The sequence below is a fragment of the Apus apus genome, chromosome 13, assembly GCF_020740795.1.
Source record: "Apus apus isolate bApuApu2 chromosome 13, bApuApu2.pri.cur, whole genome shotgun sequence".
NCBI lineage: Eukaryota > Metazoa > Chordata > Aves > Apodiformes > Apodidae > Apus > Apus apus.
The window spans coordinates 12,407,472-12,432,543 of record NC_067294.1 but is presented as its reverse complement, the minus strand read 5'-3'; the positions used below and the strand labels follow the sequence as shown (position 1 = coordinate 12,432,543).

Below are 25,072 nucleotides of genomic sequence, written 5' to 3'. Positions count from 1 at the left end.
AAATCCTAACCAGTCTTACCATACTGTGGTCTTATTCCCTACAAGAAAGGCAACCTTTTTCAATATGCTTTTCTTTATTAATTCAATGTTCTGGAATTAGTTATTTAAATGCAGACTTTTAAGCAAAGCTTTTAGTTCGTGTCTGTTGCTCAAGATAATTAAAGATCATGAACTTCCTTTTATGTAGTGAAAAGGTATGTTTTTCATTCTAAATCTTGATTTTAAAAACTGTACTGTGGAAGTAGGAAGTCTAAATCTTTTTATCTACAGAATCTTCCTAAATAAGGGAAGAAAGTGCACTGGCTTTTAGTTTTTCATACATGGAACAATAGATCTCTGAGTATAATAAAATTATTTACCTGTGAAACTTTTCATAAGCTTCAATTAAATTCTCTTTGCAGACCAACTGAAATCTTGTTTGAAAGATGACACTTGCATTTAAAAATGTCTGTAGCAAAATAATCACAAGAAAACTAGAATTAAGTGCAGCAGTTTTATTGAAAAAGTCCACAGGTGTGTGCAATTCCTTTATTAAAATGTTTTCAAATACATTGGACAAAGAGCAATTGATGATCAGGAGTTACTACTTTTTTTGTACATTTTTATTTCCAAAACTATATAAACATTGGAAAACTTTCCTTTTCCTCCATTTTAGACATTAATAATTCTGTAATGAGAAGTTACATATTTCCTTTTTGTATCTGCAAGTCCACTTTCCTGGAGGTGACATTTTACATCTTTGACAATTTTTTTTTAAAAAAAAGGTCAGTCATATTTACATGTGCTTAAGGTTGCATAATTGAGCATCATACAGGTTCTGAAAACCAGTGGGTAAATGGTTTTCAGGATTCACCCAGGTGGATTGAAGGTTTTAAATACACATAAACTGCATACATGTGATTTTGTAGCCAGGACACCCTTTGTTCCCTTTTATTTTCAAGGCTATCTCTAAACTGTGTGCTAGTCATGATAAAAGTTTGTTTTAGTAAAGGTACTCACTGAGTGAAAAGCAGCACTGACAACAACTATTGCTGACCAAAGACATAAATAATGGGCAGACACTTGCTTGTGCATATATGATGCAAATTTTAGTGTTTCAACACAAACGTGAAGCTTGTATGTGAAAACATTATCTGGAATAAATGTATTTCCTGGACTGAATTAAAGAATTAAAAAAAAACAACAACAAAACCACCCACAAACACTTGTGTAAGGAAAAATGTAGAGCTCAACATGGGAAAAGAATGATAGAAGCACATGAATTAAATTTGGAAGCTGATCTTGCAATGTGTAATCACTGTAAATTCAGTTGAAGTATAGAAACGTTATCAATGGAAAATGAAGGCTACAACTGCAGCATACACGTACAGTATATTTCATGAGCTATTATATTGGCCATACATATTTGTCTACATGTCATTTATTTGAATCCTTCAGGCTTCTCTGATGTCTTACATGAAAGTGCTCTCTGCTTGGATCTTCCATGCATGAGGGAAAGGGGTAATTTTTAAAGGAAAGAAAAAGTTGTCCACGTTTCAATTACAATAGCACATCCAGAGACACAAAATAAAGGACAAAACTTTATGGTACCTTTGTTTAATTTATTTTGGCCCCCAAAAGATGCATGCACTAGAATTTATGTACTACAAGGTATTGAAATATTTACAGCATTGTACATGTGCTCTTAAAGGGATGGCAGAGGGAAAGGTCTATTTTTGTCTTGGTGGGAGTAGAAGTTATTTTGCTAGCTTTATAATACCTATTCAAAGTGAGAGATGACTCTTCCAAAAAGAAAAGCCCACAGAGAATAAAGCTATAGCATAATTATAGCCAATGTTAACAAACTTTACAGCACTTTACCTGGGAATTCTTCTCTATCACTCCTGTTTGAAATAGCAGTACTAACTATTAAGTGATGTTGCCATGCTCCCCTTGCCCTTTCTGCTCGGTTTCTCTCTATTCCAGCAGGTATAGCTGTATATTACCTGTTTATATGATTTTTATTTCAAATTATTCCAGCATGTTGAATGGACATTTAATTCACAATAACCTGATGGCAATTTTTGGACAAATGATATGATTGATATGTAGTGGGTTATGGCACTAAAGAATTCAGACCACTATAAAAGCGCATTGTAAATACTTCAAGTGGATTTAGGAAACCATCTCTTTAAGAAATTCAGTGAGTAAGGCTTCAATCACTGATTTTCTTCTGCCTTTAAAGGTAAAGATACGATACCCAATACACCAGGTTGAACAAACAGAAGGCAGTTGGGAAGAAGATGCGGGCATAGGAGTCCATTTTGGCAATGCGGATGTGTATTCTTCCATGCCTCCAGGCTCCTGTTCGACAATCCTCAAAGCAGCAAAAAAAACTGGCACAGTCCTTGCCATCAAGACACTCATACCCGTATTCTTCGTCCCTTTCTTGGAGATGTGTAGCATTGTTCATTTGAATAGTAGCTGATCGAGGCCGGATGTCAATTGTAGGTGCCTAAGACGGAGTGGCAAAAAAAAAAAAGAAAAAGATGGCAGGAGGGAGAGACTGTTATTATCACCAGACCAATGGGGAGATAGAGATTAATGGTAAATATGTGAATGATGGTTCTGTGTGAGGCACATGGGAAGTTGCTGAGGACTTCTAATGGTCATGTTACCTTGAACTTATTAAAATCAGTTGCATCATACACTTCAATTTTACAGGAAAGCAGCACAAATCAGTATCAAGTTAACAGCTGTGGACAATTAGTTTTAAAGCCAAGCTAAATAAACATTCGAGTTTTAAAAAAGAGTCAGGAATGTAGCTGACCGTGTTTTGAATTTCTTTTCTGTTTTATATTTTACATTTTATATAGCTGCTTGATATCTGAAAGCAATTTGTGTATTGCACATGGAAGGAACTGAAATCATCAATTAGAAATGCAGGATTTTAATGTAGGGCTGGTTTGTGTTGAGACAGGAGCAAATATATTGACAGGAAAAACGCAAAAACTAGTCTTTTGATTAAGATTAGGATAATCTCTGTAAGACTCCCCAGCTGTTTGAATATATGCAGTTCCCCATCTACTAATGTTCACCAACTAGAAGGCTCTACATGTTCCAAATTTTATATAGTAGCTGTACGCTAAGATGACAGGCATTGAACCTTTCCTCTGATATTTATTAAGGTAAAACAATTCCATTCCATAAGTATGTACATTTCTTGGCTTTTATTTATAGGGTTCATATTTTCTGGTTTTGTTTGTTGGTGTTGATTTTTTTTGTTTTTTAATGAAATCTCTGCATTTCTGAATGAAGATGAGGGTTACATGTGGAGTATATTTGCTACATATATATACATATATATATAGCTAAATGTATTTGCTAATTTGCTAAGTGTGTTGATCCAGTGACATCATTAAAAATAGATATACACCTTAAACCCTTTAAAAACTCTGACATTTTGCATTTGAGTAATTGGTGATGACATCGAATTTTTTTCAGGTCAACATCAGAATAGATTTAGTTTTATATGTTGGAGGGAATCACAAAGATTCAAAAAATGTGGTCAAAGTCGAGTTCTAAAAGGGTGTATTGCAGGTTTCTGATGTAGCTGTTGCTATTGAATCTTATGGCAAAATGAGAGAGAGGAGCAGAAACATTTTAACATTAAACTCTTAGTTCTTGGGATCCAATAATGTTGGTCACTATATAACTTTGGTAAGTTCAGAACCAGTGAATCAGTGTTTGGGCTGCTGAATCAACTCTGCTAATTATTTAGGAATATGTAACCATTCTACTTAATCAGGAAGTTACCTTGAGTAGAATGCTTAGATGTCTCATTAAAAAATAATAATAACAAAACCCCAAACCCAACCCAAGGTAGCACACTTTCATATAAGCTCTAATAGTTAAATTCAGCAGTCGCATGCAGTGAATTTTCATTCAAAAAAACATTATACCTTGAAGGAAAACATCCGAAGAAGCTTTCATTTTGTAGACAGAAAAGAGAATCAGAGGGTTTTGGTTTAAATTTTAAAAAAAAAGAAAAACAAAACAACATGGAAAGAAAGAAAGAGACAAAAATAATATAAATTAAAAATATGTTTCTAAAACTTAGTAAGTCAAAAAGAGCTAAATTTATAGAAAGGTTGGGATAACAGCAATTTAAACAAGTATCTGTAATATAAACCCCCCACATTTTTACTTGTCACTGTTTTGTAACTACATCCGGGCCAAAGACATAAGTTATCAAATTCCATTTACATCTTTTAATATTCCCAGGGGATTTCAATATTTTGAAACAGCTGTTTGTAAGACCATTCACAGCATATTAAAAACACTTCTTTAAAAAAAAATTTACTTGCCGACCTGGTCCTGAACACTCTACTCTGAAGTTTTTTAGAGGCTGTGATTGAGGTCCCCGCAATAATTTGTAGTTTTGTTTATGTCCAAATGCTCACATAAAAGTTACATAAGGAGGAAGTTATTTGCCCTTATATGGACATTTTTAAGTGAGGCAAGTACAGCTGAGGTAGTTTATCTTTGCTCCTGTGTTGACTGGAATAGACACACGTGCACAGACAGCCTTTTATTTCTGCCTAAGACAGGCCAGGAGACATCACCTTCCATAAGTGCCTCTTTCTTTTGTCCAAAAGAGAGACCTATAATAAATCCAACTTTAGCATACCTAAAGTTAGATGGGAATTCTTCCTCGAAATCTAACAAATGTTTTTCTGGCTGTTTATCGGCTGCAGAGTACATGTTTGATTTGTTGTTTGGTGTTGTGGTTTTTTTTTATAGTTGACTTCTCAACAGCTTTTAAAGTTGAAATTATAGCAATAAACTGTAGTAAAAAGGTAAATCAAGTAGTATTTTTTGTGTTCTTTTTTTGTGCTGTATGTTATAACTAAATATCTTCAGAAATCCTTGTAGATTTTAGCAGAGCAAATCCAAGTGACTTTATTGTTTCCCAGATGCCTGAAATTAATTTGAAAATACTCTCTATTAATGTAAAGTGCTTGTTTTCCACTTTTTTCACAAGCATATTTGGGTGTGTTTTGTAGACAGGCTACTTATTCCTCTAAGATTTTACACTAGTTCTTTTCATCTCAGGGATTCTAGACAAGAAACTTTTCAGCTCAGTTGCAAAAGGCAGGGAGAAATCAGTCCAGGACAAAATATGCAACAAATTTTCCTTATCTAGGCAAAACCCCAAACACCCACTGAGGGTACTTCCAGGATTTTTTTTTATTGTGGCTATTATATACTTTTTTTAATCATTGTGTAGCATGCATCCATAAGTGACATTGTAAGCTGCTAGTAGTCAAATCATTTTCTAAGGGAGAGAAGTAGGTAAAGGAGGTAAGAAATACAAGAAAGAAGAAGATAAGGAAACAATGAAAAGGAAATGGATACTTAAAGGGAAATTAGAAAAATTAGGGAATTAGAAAAACACTCCATAGTTTGAATATAAAAGTTTAACTGTTGTCCTGATAATAAGAAAAACTGTCGTATCAATCATATGGACGTTAGTTAATGGCAGAGAATATTGCTAAAGCTAGGACAGAGAAACTGACAGTTCTTCCATGAAGGTCACAGCAAGACCTCTGTCTAGAACATAAATAATGGTTTTGGTGATAGTTGTGGTTTTCACAACACCTTGGTTAAAAGGATCCTTATTGTAAGCAACTACTTTCTCTCGCATCCAGAAAATGCTCTTAATATTCAAGGTGAATATTTGCATTCCTATTAATAGAAAAGAAGAGCATATATGTAATAACAAAGTCTGAAAAGAAAGGACAAGCATAAAGGGAGGTTATTATTCTCTCTCAGAAAAACTAATTTCATTTTAGACCTTGCTGGGAAAAAGATACATACTGGATTTTTCTTCTTTTTGTCTTTATCCTTGCTTGGCTTTCTGTTGCTGACAAAGTAGTGCAAAGTTCCATATTCCACCAGTGCAGAGAAAACAAAAATAAAGCAGACTGACACAAAAAGATCCATTGCTGTCACATAGGAGACTTTGGGAAGAGATTTACGAGCAATTGTACTGAGGGTGGTCATTGTCAGGACAGTTGTAATACCTGGTAGATATGTGGAAAACAACAGAAATATTATTACTTCAAGTAGCAAACTGATTTTGTCACTTAGCTCTCTAACTAGTTTTGAAGTATGCTTGGAGTTCAAACATATACAGCAAAGGTATTGAACATCACATCCCAGCAGTGATATGTGGATTCAATAAGAGCTTCAAGGATTAACACGGAGGATGAAACATTTTTGTGTGGTCACAGCAACGGCTGCTCTGCAGGGTATTTTGGTAAAAGGATTTTGATTCTGAGTGATTTATGCTCAAACCCTTAATCAGCTAGAGATGAGAATTGCATCAGAGTGAGAGAATCATGGAGGAGAGTAAAAATTACCCCATTCTTCAAAGTAACTTCAAGGCCATTCTCAAACTTTGTGCTGTTTGGATAAGTTTTGCTTATTTTTAGTTGCAGTATAATGATGCCATCTCAGCAAGAGACACATTAGCAGCCCTCATATCAGTTAGGAATTAATGCAAATTCTTGAGAGCATATGATACAGTAGGAACCTCAGGACAAAATGTTTACATTTCTATGTGTGCTACACAAAGAAATGAACCCATTTCCTTTCTCTTGCCTAAATGCCCTCTAGTTGTATGCAAAAGATGCTACCCTCCCCCCCGCCGCCCCCCTCCTAATTGCTGCTTGTTATTTAACCGATTTCTTGCATATAAGGCTGGAAGGGAGAGTCTCTCAGGACTCCTCATAACTAAATTGTGAGGTCATATTTCACCCTGTCAGAGCAGTATCTTCTCTGCCCTTCATAAGTAGCTGTAGTCTATAACTGAGAAGTACTGTGAGGTTGTTTCCCCATTCTTTCTCCTTTTATAACTTTATTCCCTCTACCGTGACATTAAAAATGCATCAAAACAGTTAAAATCTATCACATTTTATATGGCAAATTTCATACCACTAATTTACTTCCTCAACTTATTCTCAACAGAGTGACTGATCTGATTTTGTATATCCAAGTGAAATTTTAAATAAGACCTGAATGCCTTTATAAATATTATACTTTTTTAAAGCAGATTTTATCACCTCTTTTTAGAGAGGATATGAATAAGGCAATAAAACACTTCAAACTTTCTGTCATGTGAGCCACTTCTATTCCTGTCTTTCTTTCTAGGGTGTTCTGGAATTAAAATGTTGTCCCTCATTTTGCACTCCAGTGCTCAGTGCTGTTGTTCTCTGGAGAAACTAAAACGCAGAAGGAAAAAGTAAAATTGATCTCATTTGTGTACATTTCATGCAGAAGTAAAAAATGTGTTTAACTTTCTCTAGTTGAATATTTCTACTTTGCTAATTCTTATAGCTACAGCTGCTTTGCACAAGCAAGGTTAATTTGGTGTATTTTTTTAGTTTATTTGTGGAACAGTTCCCAAATGTGTAGAAATTGCTAATTCAGAGTAACTGCCTGTCACTTTTTCATGTTTAGGTTTTTAGATACCACCAAATTAACTTGATTTTGTGGTCTGAGGACTATATTTGATTGTCCCTAAAGTAGAAGTGAGGGTACTAGATTGTCCCCTTTTTACCACGACAGCACTCAGCTGGATAGATTGGTCCCTTCATGGTGTTTCTTTCCTTTGTATTGCTAGACACCGTGACATGCAAGTAGAGCAAATAAAACTAATGCATTCCTGCTTCTAATCTAGCAATGTTCCCTTATTGTTTATAAAAAATACTGCTGTTGTCAGAAAAGATGCAAAAATGTTTATTGTTGGCAATCTACAATATTCACAGTTAGGATCTGACACAGCAGAAAGGAAGAGATGCAAATATGGTTTGGGCTGTGTTATTCCTGGGAAAGTACTACATCCTCTGAATGAAAAGACCTCTTGTGAAGTTGTCTCTCTTCTTATATTTGCAAACTGGTGAGCTGCAGAGGTGTCAAACAGCATAATACTTGAATAAAAGCAGGAATAAAAAAGCAACTCACCCAGTGATGTTCTGGCTGGAACTGCATCTTTATTAATCCAGAAAGAGACCCAGGACAACACAACAATAAGTGTGCAGGGAATATAGGTTTGAATAGTGAAATAACCCATTCTCCTGCTCAGGTTAAAGAAAACAGACATGACTACATAGTCTCCTGTAAAATAAAAACATACAGAGATAGAATAATATGTTAAAAAACCAACACAGAATTTCTATATAATCAGATTTTCCTGTTTTATGTCTGGAGTATCTGATTCACCAGGTACACTGACAACATACATGCATACCACTTCTTCAACACTAGTATAATTTGAACTGGTGGATCTTCCACACTATGAAAGTAAACAGCCTTGCAGGTTCACTTAGGTAACTTGTACTTTCAGATTTCAAAGTAATCTCTTTTGCATACCATAAAAGGCTTCTTTCTACCCAGGGCATTCCTTGTGACGTGCAAATGCCTGGTACAGTCCTCCTACAGAATTGGAATGGAGAGGTGGTGGCCCAGCAAACCTCCAGTTGGAAGTCAGGATATATGTTACTCTGGTGTGCATAAGACACCATTTCCATTCAAGAGTTTTGTGATTTTTTTTTTTTTTCCAGATTTTCTGCCCTCTCAAACTATTAAGTAAATTCTATCTGGATTCAGGAATACAACAAAGCTTCAGTTTTTTGATATTTTTCTTTTTTGGGGTCTAAATTAAAAAAAAAAAATATCTAGTTCTCATCTTTTCTTCAGATTATAGCACTCCTGGGAAATCTTGGTTGCAAAAGAGGTGCACCACCCCAGGCTACAAAAGCCTTCATTGCAATTCAGTGGAATGCAGTCCAGAGAAGCCTCAAACTGAAGCAGCATAGGATTTGCAAGTTTAGAGTGAGATGGTTTACCAGCATTATCAAAGAGACTCTGTGGCTAATGTATATTCTGCTTAGATCAGTACCTTTAGTTAATCCTGAGTTCTCTGTTTTCAGGCATAATTAAAATTTTAATTTCCCCAGAATAATCCCTTTGAACCTGGGCACAGGAAAAACTTCAAAGATAATTTTTCAGCTGATGCTTTGTTGATATATTGTTTTCTTTCAATATGAATGTCTTTATCTTGGAGATTAACTGGTTTTAATTTAATTATGTTATAATTATACCAAAAACTTTTAAAAAAAAATCTATATGTGTGGTTTATGAGGAGAGATATGACAGAATATGAGCAACCAATTTTAATAACTGCATTATTCCCTTAATTCACAGATAAATTTACATTATCTGTGTATGTCCTTCATGTACCAAAAAAGAAATCCCATAAAACCAAAAACCCACAACTGGTCAGGAACACTGTAAAAACTGAAGCCATAAAAGGACAGTATGACTCATTTTTCATTTCCCTGAATCATGTATGAGCTTCCTGATAAGTAATTATTTTGTCAATTTTTGAATAAACTTTTTTATTCACCTTTGCATATGCTTTCAGTAACATTGGTATTTCCAATTTTATTTTTTCTCTTCCTGCTATCCTATGGAAGAAATTTCTTTAAGCAGCAGCTGTATTCCTTCTTGCAAACTGTTTTAAGCAGAACCCTGTTTTCGTGTTAGGCAAGTATTTTAATGGAACATAAAACTACCTGAAGAAAGAGGTGACATCTAAACCTGAAGATAGATGACAACACAAAAAGGTAGAAAAGGTTAGCTCAGAATCTAAGTTTAAAAATCAAATATTTACTTGTTGCTATTGCTTATTTTTCTGAAGCTGTAGCTGCTATAGATTCTTTTGGAGTAGCTGAACTGATAGATCCCAGGTAACTATTTTTCCTTACCTTTTTTTAATCCTGTTCTTTGACAATTCTAGCACTCTTGCCCTGTAGAATCTTTTATAATTTAAAATATTAACTAACTTACTAACTTGTAAAGGCCTCAGTCCGTTCAACAGCAGTGTAACATTACTTGAAGCTCTCTTGCATCTCCAAGATGGGCTTTGGAGGACAATCCATTTCCATAGACCAAGACTGGTGGCCTTTCACAGATTATTTGCTACACAAACTGGAGGCATTCCAGATGGAAGTGTTTTATCTCTAATTGAACACAATTCTCTCTGGAAAATAAGACTAAGTGGTGGGTGCTTTAGACACTTGCTGGTATTGCCTAGTTTATATAAGTGATGTTGGAATGATAGAAGAGCAGGCCTTCTGAGATTTTGGGTAAGAAAAGTACTCTGAGCATAATGCAAGACCATAGATGTGCCATTTACAACCCAGTATTGGTTGTCATAACATGTACATCCAAATGTAAAATCAAGTCCATAAGATTAAAATTAAGCATTACGTCCTCTGTGGAACATGGACTTGAAAGTATTTTGCTTTAATCACAACTTTGATGATGGAATGTTGCCCCAGCCATTTTTACCCACTTTTTTTTTTTTTTTTTCTGACTCTGTTCAAGGACTTCTCTGCTCTTCACCTGGGACCAGCTTAAATACTCTCTATTATTTTCAGATTATCTCTGTGCCTGAGGTGATTTTTTCACTCCTGGTGTGATGCTTGCATGAAGCTGTCAAATGAAGACATTATTTTAGTAAAAAATGGCCAGACTTGATCCTTAGCACAGTGTCATTCATTAGACCACACTGGGGAAACTGATAATCTTTTCATTATTACTTCATTAGTCTTTTCCTGAGCTCTGGCTCTTGTTTATCCAATATTGTCCACTACAGCAAAAAAGCTTCTCAGACTGCCAGACTGTGGCTTGGAGGGCTAAAATACTTTGGGATTTTTCTAGAAATGCATCCTGGCAGTATCTTTGTAAGACAAGATACTTAAGTTCTTAACATTTGTCACCCTAATTAGAAGATTTTTGTATTGCTTAGTGTTTTTACCAGAGACCTTCCAGTCCTGCTACCCATTCTAAGGTATTTGTAATTATTATATATGTCTAGGAAATAACGTCTGGATAACTTTCATTTTTTATTTCTCTGTATTAATCTATGTTTGTATATATAGATAGCTAGTATCTTTTTCATCTGAAAATATGATAACCAGTTAATCAGTTTCTTAAGTGGTATGAGGGTTGGAACTAGATGATCTTTATGTCCCTTCCAACCCAAACCATTCTATGATTCCATAACATGTATTTACACCAGAATGAAGTCCCTTGAGAAAATGCTATCTAGACAATATTTATTCTCACGTATAAATGCTTGTATGTTTTTGACTAAAAAGTTAAACCTGCCATTTATGTTAGGAAGATCATGAGACGTAGGGCAGGGTTCTGACTGGAGCAACAGCATCTTTATACTGCTACTCTGAATGGAAAGTCAAAGATTTCTCTTGGTGGTGATGATACCTCCTGTACACAGAGAAAGTTCATGGGCCTTAATTTGCTTCTCCAGTAGGAGATATTTTGAAACGGAGATGCATACCATCAGTACCTAGTGATCATGACCTTAGTTAAGTCCTTACAAAAGGTTTTGTTTCTAACAAATCTGTGCCAACCTAATTTATAGAGATTCAAAGCTGTCTAGACGAACTTTGGAAACTGGGATGATCCTCCTACTGTACACTCGTGTGATGTGGTAATTTGAATACCAGGGTTTAGGCTCTGTTGGACAGTTGGGGAAGTGAATTCCTGATTTGAGGAACCATCTCTGTGTACCTCCTGGCCTAAGTCCCAAAAGTTCAATAGAAGGAATTAGTCATGCCAGGAAGCATAGCCATGGGGAATACACACTGCACTGCTCTGATTTAATCAGCACAGTGGGTGTGATCCTTCATTGCTTGCTGGTTGTGGAACCATTTATACCTGTGCAAAGTGAATGGGAAATTACACCCATTACTACTCTCTTTATGCACGTTTAAGTAACTGTGCAAAGTGTAACGTACTGGGGAAACAAGCCTCTGATTTGTACTGAGAAGTGATTTGGAAGCTAGTACAAATGCTAGATAAAAGAACAGCTTTCTAACATCCCAGGAAACTAGTGTCTTAATTATAGATCGGGTAGCAACACTTATAGCTAAGATTGTCTTACACTTATTATAAGAATCTGTTTAAAACACTATTAGGTTTAAAAGAAAAGAAGTGCAGAAGAGATTCAAAAATTATATGTTGACCACCTGATCAAGTTATTTGTATGTATAATTTCAGTTAATTTTCATAGATAGTTTTAGGGTGGAGAAAATTCAGTTTCACTTCTGTTAAGTATGTGCAGTTTTGAACAGCAAAATTCAGTTGGGTGAAGGGCTTTTCTTTGGCTGGCCTGTTTACATGCTGACATTTCTGTGAAAATAGTTTCTGGGCTGCATCAAAAGAAGTATGGCCAGCAGGACTCTCCTCCACTCTCAGGAGACTCCACCTGGAATACTACAGTTCTGGGTGTCCTAACATAAGAAGGACTTGGAGCAAGTCCAGAGGAGGGCCATGAAGATGATCAGGGAGCTGAAGCACCTCTCCTGTGAAGACAGGCTGAGGGAGTTGAGGCTGTTCAGCCTGGAGAAGGCTCCATGGAGACATTTTAACAGCCTTCCAGTACCTGAAGGGGGCCTACAGGAAAGCTGGGGAGGGACTTTTTACAAGGGCATGGGTTGATAGGAGGAGGGGGAATGGTTTCAAGCTGAAAGAAGGAAGATGTAGTGAGACATTGGCACTGGTTGCCCAGAGAAGCTGTGGATGCCCCATCCGTGGAAGTGGTTAAGGTCAGGCTGGTAGGGGCTTTGAGCAACCTGGTCTAGAGGGAGGTGTCCCTGCCCGTGGTAGGAGGGTTGGAACTAGATAATCTCTAAGGTCTCTTCCAATCCAAACCATTCTGTGATTTGATGGCTAAGCTGAAAGTTTTGGAAACAACCAATGTGTCCATAGACATAAGTTTTGTGAGAATTTATAAGCCCTGTGCTATCTCTGTTTCTTTCAAAGCTATACATCATTCTAAAGAGCACGGGGGGGGGGGGGGGGGCGGGAGGAGAAAAAGACAGAAGAGCAATATATGAGCTAAACTCTCCCAAAAATTCACACCATCATTTGTGCTTTAAGGACTGATCCTAGCAACTAGGATTCATGTAGGTTACTGTTTATATCATGACTAAGAGTCACAATTTTGTTAACACAGCCAAAAGCAGCTGCATGGTTCATAAAGACCCAGACATGCACCAGCTGTCCAGATTTCGAGTGGGTTTTTCTCTACTAATTTTACACAGAAACCATAAAGAAAAGAGCAAGAACTTTTAAAAGATTTGTTTAGAGAACCATATGAAAATATAGTTAGAAACAGAACCCTTTTTCAAAATTAACTCTTATGAACAAGTACATAAATAAATTGGTTTTGGGTGGTAAACCCTATCCAGTTCATCTCTCTGTATGGATTATGCATAGGATAAAGCAAACTAAAAAATCGTGCCACAGGAGGGCACTGTCACCTCAGAATAAAAACGAGAAACGACTGCAAGTCTGCCAGTGGAAAACTGAATGTTAAAAATTTGATTGTTCTCCCCATTGAGTGTTTATACAAACACTCAGATGGCATAACTGACTTCTCTAGCTGTGTGAGTAGAGGGACGCTTGAAAGAACCAAAATGACTCTTGTATGATAGAAATATTACCAAAGCAGCTTCACCTTTGTGCTACAAGTAATGATTATAAATTGCATAAATTGTTAATGAAGAACAACTGTGGCAGCAGAATTTATCTTTTCCTCATAAATAATAGATACATCCTTGTTCTCTCTCCGTTTTACTGTTAACATGGCCAACAGTCTCATTTTCTGTTAGGCAGCGATCACAGCTAGCACCGGGTGTGGGTTTTTTAAATGAATGAACAGGTAAATAGAAGCTTAATGGAAAATATGTATTTTCTTGGTTTTAGTCATCATATGTGGAAATACCATTAAGATAGTAGCATGATTTCTATAACTACCTTTTTTAAGGTAGGAGCTTTGTTGTAATTTCATTACTGTAAGTATTCTAAGTAAACTCTCACGCTGAATTAATCATGAGTGTCTTTATATATATATAAGTTAAAAAAAAAGAAAAAGTTTTAAATAATGTCTAGAACATCTTAACAGAACTGCAAGGCTTTAATAATTAGCCTGGTTTTTTCCTTATGTACCCACACATAAAACAAAAGATCTCATACCCAAAAGGTTTATTGACTAAGTCTGCAATATTAATATTTCTAAAACACGGGAAGAACATGTTATGTTTCTAGATCTGGCATTATTCTAACTTGCTGTGTGTTAGTTCAGTGCCTTACATTTCTGGGCTGGAGCTACATAACCAAATCCTAACAAATCCTGAAGAAATCCTTATTCTCTCTAGCTCTTAAAATACTAGCCTACTGGACCAACACTGGCTATAAAAATAATCACAAATGGGATAAAAAGAATCCTACATGCATCCTTCTTCTTTAAAAAAAGAGTCAGGCTTGGTGCCCTTTTTATATGGGTGTTTTGTAATAATAACTATTGCCTGTAAAACAAACAATTTCTTGACATTGTGTGTCTCTTAAACCCTTCTGGCACACTGAGTAGCAGGGTTACCCAAAATCTGCTACAAGTGGAGAAATAAAATTCAAAATAAAAGAATTAGTAAAAGGAGGACAAAGCCTTTTCTCAAAGCTCCTCTCAATAGTACCTGGATACAGATTGTTGCCCCTAGGAAAGACAGGAAAAGGGGAGCATGGGAGACCAGAGTCAGACTTCTCTCCCACAACGGGCCAGTGTCAGACTGTGAACTACATTGTGCAGTGCAACTCTAATCTAGGATGAAAAAGTCCTGTAAATAGTTTAAGATTGATGCATTTGTCCTGATGCATCTTCATTTGGCTTTTGTCCTCATCTCTTTTCTTGCCTTGGCAGGGTCTATATTTGGAATTCTGCTGGCATTTACTGTCTTGGTGAGGGTACTGAGTCAGCCTGAAAATGTGATTCAGTGAGATGTCTTGCACTGCTACAGTGGTATGAGGAAAACATAGTATTTTTTCTAGACACACATTTTTCTATGAGGATTCAGATTTAACCTATTCAAATTATTCTCTTCTATAAAACCTAAAGTGACCTATTTTTGATGCATTTTTCTTCTTCCAACAAATCAGGAAGTTCTTAAGTCTGTCTAGTTGAGTAATTCTAAAATTGGTCACTTATCAAGTTACGATATTAACTCCTCCAGTGCAATACGTTTTTACATACAACACAGGAAAATAACTTCAGCTGATGTATTTGCTCACTGGGCACATGAGTGAATTTCTGGCCTATCATAAAGATAGGACAGAAATTTGACCACAGTGCTGGTCTAAACTGATATTTATGAGATGTATTGGTTTCCTCAGCCAGAAATTAAAAGCCTGGGGAAAAAGCAAAATCAGAAAGAACACTGTCCCCTAGATATCTGACTTCTCATTATTTCATTCTTTGCCAAATGCCCTTTTCATTGTTTCTGTTCTTCACAGTTTTTTGTTCTTGCATTACACAGTCATTTCTAGACTGCATAAGGGCCAGACAGTTTCAAAAAATAATTGTCTCTTCCTTTTCAAAAATGCTTGACAATCTCTTTCCCTCTGCGATGTAGCAGCAAAATACCACTACTGTGTCATAGAGAAGTCATGATGTGAAATAAAATACAGTGAATGCTGAGCCTTTAGGGCAGAGAAAGAAAGAAAATCTGACATGGCATTGTAGCTATCTGCTTGCAACAGATTTAAAACGCTTGGAAGTGGTGCCATTATCTACCTGACTGTTGGCCCTGACTCTGTCCAGGCATTACATAAGGAAGGGGGCAATGCACGGTCATTGCTGATACTGCAGCTGTACCAAGTGATTTCACTTCACTTCTAAAAATCCATTTCTAAGATGTGATTATAACTTGATTATGTAATGAGGTAAACCAATTTTAAGACTTTGACAAAGCTTGCACTGTAGTCCATTTATATAAAATCATCTCTGGGATTCGGAGAGCTGCAAGCCTGGTTTTCAATTTACATTCCAAAGGATGAATCCCAACTACATTGCACAGCAGAGTGGAGAACAGGGGATGGGAGATTTTATTTTGTTTGTTTGTTTTTAAAGAGTAATGTCTATGTCTGTGTGTGAATGTGTCTGATATCAAACACCTTGATTCCCTATGGGAGTGGGGAGATGAGAACTGGAATTTGTTTGTTTGTATGAAATGAGAACCCTAGCTGATGAAACTCCTGCAAAATGGGATGAATCATTGTATTCATCCAAGCAAATGAAGTTTCTTTATATATGACATGACTTTCTGCCTAACAGTTGTTGATTTTTTCTTGGTCCTTGGCCACTCATTCCACTTCAAGTGCTGTTTTCTCAGTTCATTTGACAGAATGTGTTCCACTTCTCATTAGTTTCTAATTATAGGAGGAAATAATGTAATGACACTAGACAGTAATTAAATTCTATTACTGTTGTTCCCACCTTCCCTTTGAATTCATAGAGACAAGATTCACCCTAAGAATTTTCTGTTGCTGAAAAATATCAGTAGATAGAAATGCATTGAGAGATTGAAGGCAAATTTTGGTATGTTTCTTTCTAAGGTTATATCTGTGAATACTAGAATTTCAAAGGGAAAAATCAATGTTACTGATTCTATCTGTTTGCGTAGGATTTTACCCTAGTTGGGGACGTAATTGCAAACAACAGATCTTTATTGTTTGTTTTTGAGGGCAGCTAAGCTACTACACTGGCATTAGCCAACACAGGAGGATTTTGAGTGTGCAAGATTAGTGTTCAGATGTGGCAGCAGCACGATGTAATAGGTTGCAACTGCTGTGGGTGAGCCATTATGCTCTAGCGTGTAAATAATCTGCAAATTATAGAACCTTCTGCTCCCTTTCCAACTTCCCTCCTGCCTAGGAAGCATCAACCCAGGATGAAACCTCAGTGTCTCATCTCTGAACAGTTACATTTCTAAATAATCTGTTTGACTTACTGTAATAGAAAATCGGAACAAAAGAAAAAGTGAGTATGACAGAAATCTCAAGTGACCTGATAAAGCAGAGAGCCGCAAGTTCCAGGCAACACCACCAGTTGGCGTGGTGGTGTGTTAGAAATCTTGCTGTGCCTGATACAGTCAGGTATCCTGTGTCCTTGCATCTTTTGGATGTCTAGTTGCTGTCTGAATACCTTAGGTATACATCTATAGCTAAGTGCTCCATGCATGCTTAAAGCATTGACTTGATAAATTTTGAATATTTGACCATCATCATAACAATAATAAAGGTTTTGAGATACAGTGGAATTGCCAATGAGAACAAATAAGAAACATGTTTTATCATATTTCATTCATTTCAAGGTATCCAGATGGTATACCCACTTCCTGGCAACCTCCCGGCTTTTGCATACAGGGAGAAATGGAAATAACTAGTTTGTTTGCATTCTTCAAAGCATGAAGTACACCCCATCCCTGATGCTTTAGATCAAGCACACTATCAGGATTATGAAACAGGATGAAATAAGAATTGTCAAAGCTATGTAAATTTTATCATGTTGAACTTTTCAGCAGTTTGCATCAAAGCAAAAACATGAAATGGTGGCTGTTCTTGTTTCACAGGGGTGGTAAAGCATAACATTTATACTGTATAATTAATCTACCTGTTTGGACTTCCTAGAGAACTCTGCAAAGGATTTTTGTGAAAGGGAATGTGGGTGACTCCAGGGGTAATAAGGTAAATATAGGATGTAAAAATAGGAATGAAGTTAAAGGTGGCACTTCGAGGTCTAGGGTAAAAACTGTTAAATACCTGAATTAACAGAGTTAAAAGCCAATGGTCAGTCAAAAGGGAGAGACAACTCCCAAACTAAGTAGTCGGCCAATTTCCTTCTCAGTGTCATCTCAGCTAATCTGGTATTAGACATCAGGGCTCTGTAGCAATGGATAAGCCTGTGGACAGAACTGCTTTCATACTGGCTGAATGAGATTCACATGCCATCTACGTACTCTACTGTAGGCTTTCTAAAATTTCAGAAGTAATTATAAAGTAGATATCAGCCTATTTGGTGAACACCACACTAGAAGAAAAGAAAGTATTTAATATTTTTGATCTAAATAACAACAGACCTAGAGATGTTAGAAAACTCTCTTGAAATTAATACTACTTAATGAGCTTTGTGCATGTTCCTGAAATGACTACACAGAACTAATGTAGTTCATAAAACACCACTTCTCAGATTTGCTTTTTCACCTTTCTGAATTGTCCTGCATGGCAAAGGTCATTTTGGAGTTCCTCTGAAAACCTTTCATCTGAGAGAAGAGGAATCTGAGGATACAGTACATTTAATCCCTGATCTTGATGTTTCCAGTTACTTTCAGAGTCAGGAGCCAGTATTATATACTGAGGCTACAATAAAACTTGATGTTTTCTTCTACTTCCTCTCCAGAGGGCAGAAGGCACAACTGCATGGAGGCAATGTTCTGCAGGGGAGCTGCAGATTTCACAGATTCATTGTCTGAACCCCCCAGCAGAAGAAATATTTATACAAGAAAGTACCACTCAAACACTAGCATCTCACTTCCAGTGAATGCACAGGGAGATTACTGGAAAGACAGTAACATAAACAAAGAGCCTGAGGGATGCTGGGAGGAATATAACATGCTTTATTACTCAACTTCCAGCACTTTTTTTTTTTTTTAAATGGACTTGGCTTCTTTTAAATATTTTAGATGATTTCAGCAGCAAATATTCAGTTTTAAACCCCCAGGAATCCCATCGAAGTAACTGAGAAAAGACTAAAACTTGCCTGGGTAGGAGATCCTGGAAGGCAAAACATCAAGGAGAAGTAGTACAGATCAAATCCAACTTTCTTCAGAGCTCACTGTGAGCAGCTACAAAATGTCATGGGCATCAGAGAGCTAGGGCAGCCCAGTGATAAAAGATGTTGACTTGGAGCACAAGAACCCAATGAAGATACATAGTAAAAAGTAAACTGGCATTTTGGAAAACAACATAGCCCAAAAATATCTCAAAGAAGCAGTGCAGCTTATCGATTAGGACAGTGAAGCATCAGACAAGATATCTTGGGTCTAGTCCCAGCTCTCTCACTGTACAGCTGTAAGAGCTGTAGGACACCTATTTCTCTTCTATGAAACGGTCTTTCTGCCCATGGAGGTTCTTTGGAACATGTGTATGCTATGTGCTTTAATAATATTTGGCAGATTCTGCTCTAAACTTATGTGGTTTAATGTGGTCTATTTAATGAGAGTGGTTGCAAAAGAAAAAGAATGCTTAATGTAATTACGTAATATTTATTATTTATCTTTATATAATAATTTTCCGTTGGCCTCTACACAAAAGAAAACTCAAACATGTTCTATCATTATTCTTCTGTTCTTGGTGACACTAAATAGTACCAATGTAGGCAGGGAAATGCAAAGAAGCAAAATAAAATAAACACAAATACTTCTGTTTAAAATCAGAGCCCTTCATCAGTGCCATAAGGATTGGGCAGAAACTTTCTGCATTTTTTTCAAACACTTTTTTTCCTTAAAATACAAAGTAAAAAAGCCAAACTTAATTCAGTTTTGTTTTATTCATACCTTGACTTGCTTATAGGTTTTCAGAAAAAAAAAAAAGCAGCAGGCTGTATGCTTTGAAAAAAAAATGTAGGCAACCTGGAAGCAAGATGACACCTATAGATGATAAGAAAATTCAGAAAACAGAATTTTGGAGAAGAATAAGAAAAATGCATGGACTTATGTATGTTATGTAAGTAATATACATACATAACTTTCAAAAAGCTTTATATATATTTTAAAATATTATAAATCTTGCACACAAAAGCATGGTAATATTTTAATGCAAAGAATCTGGGTGTGCATTTAAGTTCACTTGCTTGAGACTAACTTTTTTATTGTCAGCATTTCGTAAACATTTACATTTTCCTAGGACCATACTTTAAATGTATAACATCTAGGTAAGCCATTTACGTCTAATTTTTTTTTTTCCAATGAAAAGTGTGGAAGAATTTCTGAGACATTTTGTTCCAGATTCTTAAGTAGATAAATCCATTCATTATACTGGTGTTAGATTGCCAAAGTACTCCAGAGTGTTCACATCTTTTACTATTAAAAGCAAGATATACTGAATCATACTTGTGGGTTTTTATAACTACTTAGAACAATTTTAAATAAAATATCACAGATGGATTTATTTTCCAATTTGAGACATTCCTCTAGAAAAGGCCATTTCAGCTCATGTTTGGGAGTTGAACAGTATCCTCATTCTGCAGTTGGTTTGCCTGAGGACAGTACCTGCTCTGTGTGCAGAATCCAAATTGTTTCTGGTTTCTTAAACATTTTGTCCTGCAGAAGGCAGGTGCAAACCTTCAGCAATGCGCAAATTAATCTTGTTCACAGTCACAGCTAGCATGTAACAGCAGAAATATCTGCTGGCAAAAGTAGGTGTTGCAAAATAGTCTAAGGTGTGATTGGTGAGGAAGTGAAATGGAAAAAAATCCCTAGCTCTAATAGGACACTTATTTGTATGCTAAGAAGGGAGATGGCAAATGTGTTTGGGCATATCTTTAACCTCTTGAGCTTTCTAGGAGGGTATTCTTGATATCAGGTGGAAAGTTAAATTGTTGGAGGAAAGAAAAACAAGCTGTCAATCCCACAATCTCTTTAGCTATTAGAAGGAGAGAAAATTATTTTTTTAATCAGATAAGAAGAAATAAAGGTAGTGAAGCAGAAGAAACTAAGTGATGGGTAAAACAGTAAATAAATGTGGACTTAAAAAGTAGTTGTCAGAAATAGTGAAAGAGAGAAACTGTAAAAAACGGTAAACAATGAGATTATGTTCTAAAATTATACTTAATACCAAGACCAAGAGTCAGACAGGCCACAGATCTGCATGCAACAGGCCTGAGGGGAAGAATAGAGATGAAGAGGATGCTTAGTTTAAAGATCATGTCTCAGAAGAGACAGCTATGAGTCATAAATAATTTATAACCAGTATTGCTATTTGAAATCAAACAGATCAAACTTAGGATGTAGAAAAATTCTACAGATACCATCTTGAAGTTTCAGTTACCAGCTTCACAGGAATAAAGGTAGAGTTTCTATGTGTATGTAATCACCGTAGTGCAAATCCTACAATGGCTTGCCCTTTGCAAGAGGAGACCTTTGAAGAACTATTTATTTCTCAAATAGACATATTCATGATAACATTAACAGCTACTACAAAAAGCTTCCCAGGGGAGTCTCCATTCCATGACACAGTGTCAACATCATCACACTGTATGTTTTCAGGCCAGGAAATGCAACTTCTTAATCTTTTCCTATAAGTGAGGTTATAACACTGTGAATCCCATGGGTCTTTTTAATTTTTTCCTCTCTTAACATTCAAAAATGTTATGTCCTGGAAAGCTATTAAAAGTGAAATGTCAATTTTGGGTCTGAAACATTGTGTGGCATACAGAGAGGGATGCATTTGGAGTCCCATGGGACTGTGGTGAGGGTACTGTGGACTGAGCTTTACCACATAGGCTGGTGTGCTCTACCCGTGGATGATGTAATACCAAGTCACTGGAAGCTAAATCTCTGTCAGGTCTCCCACATTGTCTTTTAGAGGTTCACCTGCTGTGTTTGTATCTCCACATAGAGATAAGGCTGCAACTAGTGCTAGGCCCCAGAAAATGTTAATAAGCTCAAAAAAGGGTCATCCTATGTTTTTTGCATTTATCTTTCTGTGGAGGTTGCTACCATAAAAGACTGAAGCGTTGAGATGATAGGTTGGATGCAGAAATGATGCAATGGTCATTCATATCTTGCAGGCGTAGCTTGTTACACCTTGTACATTCTCTGTGAGGCAAAATCAGTTATGATGTTACCTGAGGTGCCATAAAAGAGAAGGATGCTAAGAACCTAAGAGGCAAAGCAATGAAATGGAAGCAGTAACTTCTTACACCCAACAAAACAGTGTTTGCTTTGCATGGGTTCAGGAGTTTCTTGGAAGGGATGTGGACATGGAAGTGCCATCCAGTTTACTTTAAGAAAACAACTTCCCACCAGGCAAATGCATCACTCTTCCTCCATGGTGCAGTGCCCAGCAGCAAGCCTCACTTCTGGAAAAAACTCTGCTGGTTCCATTCCCTAGCAGACACTTTGCTTTCATATGCACATATGGTCGGTGGGAGAGAAAGAGTAGCCAGGGCCAAGAGAGCATTTAAAATACTTCAGTAGAGTGAAAAAGAGAAGTTGGAGGTTTGGCTTTTGTCATGACTTTCAATTTTTCCCTAGAAATGACAGCAGTGTTGTCAAATTACATCCCAACAGTTCCCAGCCAGATGAATTTTAAACATTTCATTATTTCTAGAAATAGAATAAGTTCAAAAGAAGATGACTGATGGTAGTTGTTGAAAAATACATGTTTTACTGATGTAGTTTCCTCCCTCTTTCTTGATCTGAACAACTCTATGTGAACACCTTTTTAAACAAAGTGAATGCTTGAAAACATGAACTCAGGTGTAAACACAGTTCTCCAAGCACCTCTCAACATAAACCAACTTATTTTTTATTTAGTTGTATTACCATGAGCTAGCAACCCTAAACTTAGATTAAAATTCCCTTATCTCAGAAGTTATATCTAGAAGGAAAAAGAGTTTGTATCCCCCAAGTTTGCATTCCCCAATAAGTAAATTTTAGAATTACAGCTTTGCCATTGTGGGAAACTCTTCTTTTCTTCCCCACATAAGCCATATAAAAAAATAATCTTCCTCATTGTCTTTTATTAATTATAATTTATTTGTCTATTGCATTTTAGGATTTGTGTGTGAGTACTTCCTGTGGCATTGCATTCAGATAAACATATTAACAATTACCATACATTTATCTTTGATCTTAGCTAGGACAGCTGCAATAAAGCTCCCTCATTTAACTAGCCTAGTCTGAAGCAGAGGTTCTGTATATGAAGAACTTTAACTTGGGCTGAATTTCTTAATTTTCAGTGGTGCTAGAGTAAAAGACTGCTTTAAGAACATTTCTATGTGGTATTGTTGGTCTCAGGACTGTTAGAGAATCTTCAGAAGTCTAGTATATATTAGAAAATTACTCTCTAATTCCACACACCAAATCCAAACTTTATCTGATGTGAATAAAATAATTGCCATTCTTCAACCTACAAATACTAGACTGAACACTTGTCAGATCAATTCAGTTGATTCCCAATTTCAGTTGAATTCCCAATATTCTCATTGGGGTGTATTTTGGCTCATAGAGCTTGAGTCCCATCTGAAGGCTAGAATTACAGTAGCTTGTGAAAGGTAATTAAAAATGAAACAAAGAATGAAAACCCCTTTTTTTAATAATCCTTAAAAACTGGCACAGTTTAAGCTTTGTTAAAACGTAGAGAAGATTATCACTTTTTATCCTGTTCCTCCAAGAGAAATCAAGGTTGTATTATCTTAGGCCTTCTTGGTTATAATTCTGAAAATATTTATCAGTTCTAACTATTACAACAGAAGTTGCAAAGTGTCAGAAAGACAGCTGGAGGGATTGTCATATAATGCTACACTACTGCTTTCCACAACATTGGTCACTCCATACACTCCTTCTCCCAAGAGAGGTTAAGGCATGAATTTGGTTCTTGTTAGACTCTAGAGAACTGACTTAGAGAACACCTGTGAGGAATGCATCAGCTGCTGAAAAAGCTTAAATTGGCGTTTACATATTCAGTAGACAGCAGGGAATTCTGCCATGAGGTGCAGATCTGAAAGAAATCAGACCTTCTGTTCACAGAACTATTTTATTTTTCTTACGTAATTCTCCGTAGAGAAAACCTCTTATCACACCAGGAAACAAAACCCCATTTTTAACTTTTAATGATGTGGCACTAGGAAATGGGGGGGCAGGACAGCCTCATGAGCACAGCATTATGTCAGCATTATGTTTAGGGGGTATGGTTAATTGTAAAGCTTCCTAATGAGGAAGAGGTGGGCACCAAAGCTGGCAAATGCAGCAGGGGGACATCTGCTTTTAAATGGACTTGTTTGAGAATGTAACCTGACCTGTGGTAACCATTGCAAGTATAATGTGATTCATCCTCCTGCACAGAACAGGCACTAGTGCATCTTATGATGGGTCAGCTGGGTTATCCTAGATCAGCTGGCTCAACATCAACATTCTTAGTCATTCCAAACCCTGAAATAAGGTTACTATGACTGCTGGGACTCTGTTCTAACCCAAATTGCCATACCCTCTGTGGGAGGATTCTGTGGTACCTTTCCTCTCCAGGGTAATGGTGGGGTTTGCTCTTGGCACATAAAATGAGCCAGTTCATGAATTGAGAAAATTGTGGTGTTTCTGTGTTCAGGGGGTTGATCTTCTTAAATTTTGTTCTGCTTTGACATCCAGAGCTGCAATGGGTTTTTAATATTTGCAGTTTTGCTAATAATAATAAATTCTTTGCTTTTGTTGTACAGTGTGTCTCTCAGAACTGAAGGGTGTAATGGTTTGCTATACTTATACTTGGCGGTGTACTTATTTTCTTCTGCAGTATTTCTAGATCTGAGTGTATTTTCTTCACGTTCGATGGTAGTCTTGCTTTTCTTCAGGATGACAAGAAAGTTATTAGAGAACTCCTATTTCATAGCTCAAATCATTACCACTACAGCAAGTATAGCCAGAGTCAGAGGCTGCTGTCCTGAATTGCCCTGGTTACTGCTATTGCGCTTGTACAACCAAAGTTAAGGTATGCAGTTTCCAGACGTTGCTCTTTCGCTTTATGATTTTGCAACTGGAGCAATCAAATAGCTGTTCCAGACCACTAGTGTGCTACAGTGATATAAGAAATGAAATTTTGGTGAAAAACAAGGGTGGCTGGAAGTATTCAGACTTGTTTTCTTTTTAAAGAAGCATTGCTGGATAACAGAAATCACTACCAGTTCTTTCTTGATTGTATGTTTTTGTATTTTTCATGATTAAGAAGAGATGTTAAGAAAGGCCAAACAGTTATTGCTGTCTGTAGTTTGAATGGACAAGGTGTGAACTCATTTTAGGTTTTCTGTAGGGGAAGAAGTCAGGAGAGGTTTTTGTTTGTTTGTTTGTTTGTTTTTTAACCTATACATACACTGAACAGAAGCAACCATGTG

General features: G+C 36.5%; 1 protein-coding gene across 2 annotated transcripts in view; it reads right to left on the bottom strand.

Annotated features, from left to right (window-relative positions):
* Positions 1-479: 479 nt before the first annotated feature.
* GABRG2 (gamma-aminobutyric acid type A receptor subunit gamma2) overlaps positions 480-25,072 on the bottom strand; it is a 62,682-nt gene continuing 38,089 nt past the window's right edge. Inside the window, exons 7-10 of one of the 2 annotated variants that reach the window (XM_051631458.1) lie at positions 8,008-8,160; positions 5,860-6,065; positions 3,942-3,965; positions 480-2,494 (exon numbers count right to left, since the gene is read on the bottom strand). In XM_051631458.1, coding sequence (XP_051487418.1) covers positions 2,219-2,494; positions 3,942-3,965; positions 5,860-6,065; positions 8,008-8,160 — 659 coding nt within the window. In that variant the 3' untranslated portion in view covers positions 480-2,218. The remainder of the gene's footprint in view (positions 2,495-3,941; positions 3,966-5,859; positions 6,066-8,007; positions 8,161-25,072) is intronic. The other variant, XM_051631459.1, reaches the window with a different exon arrangement.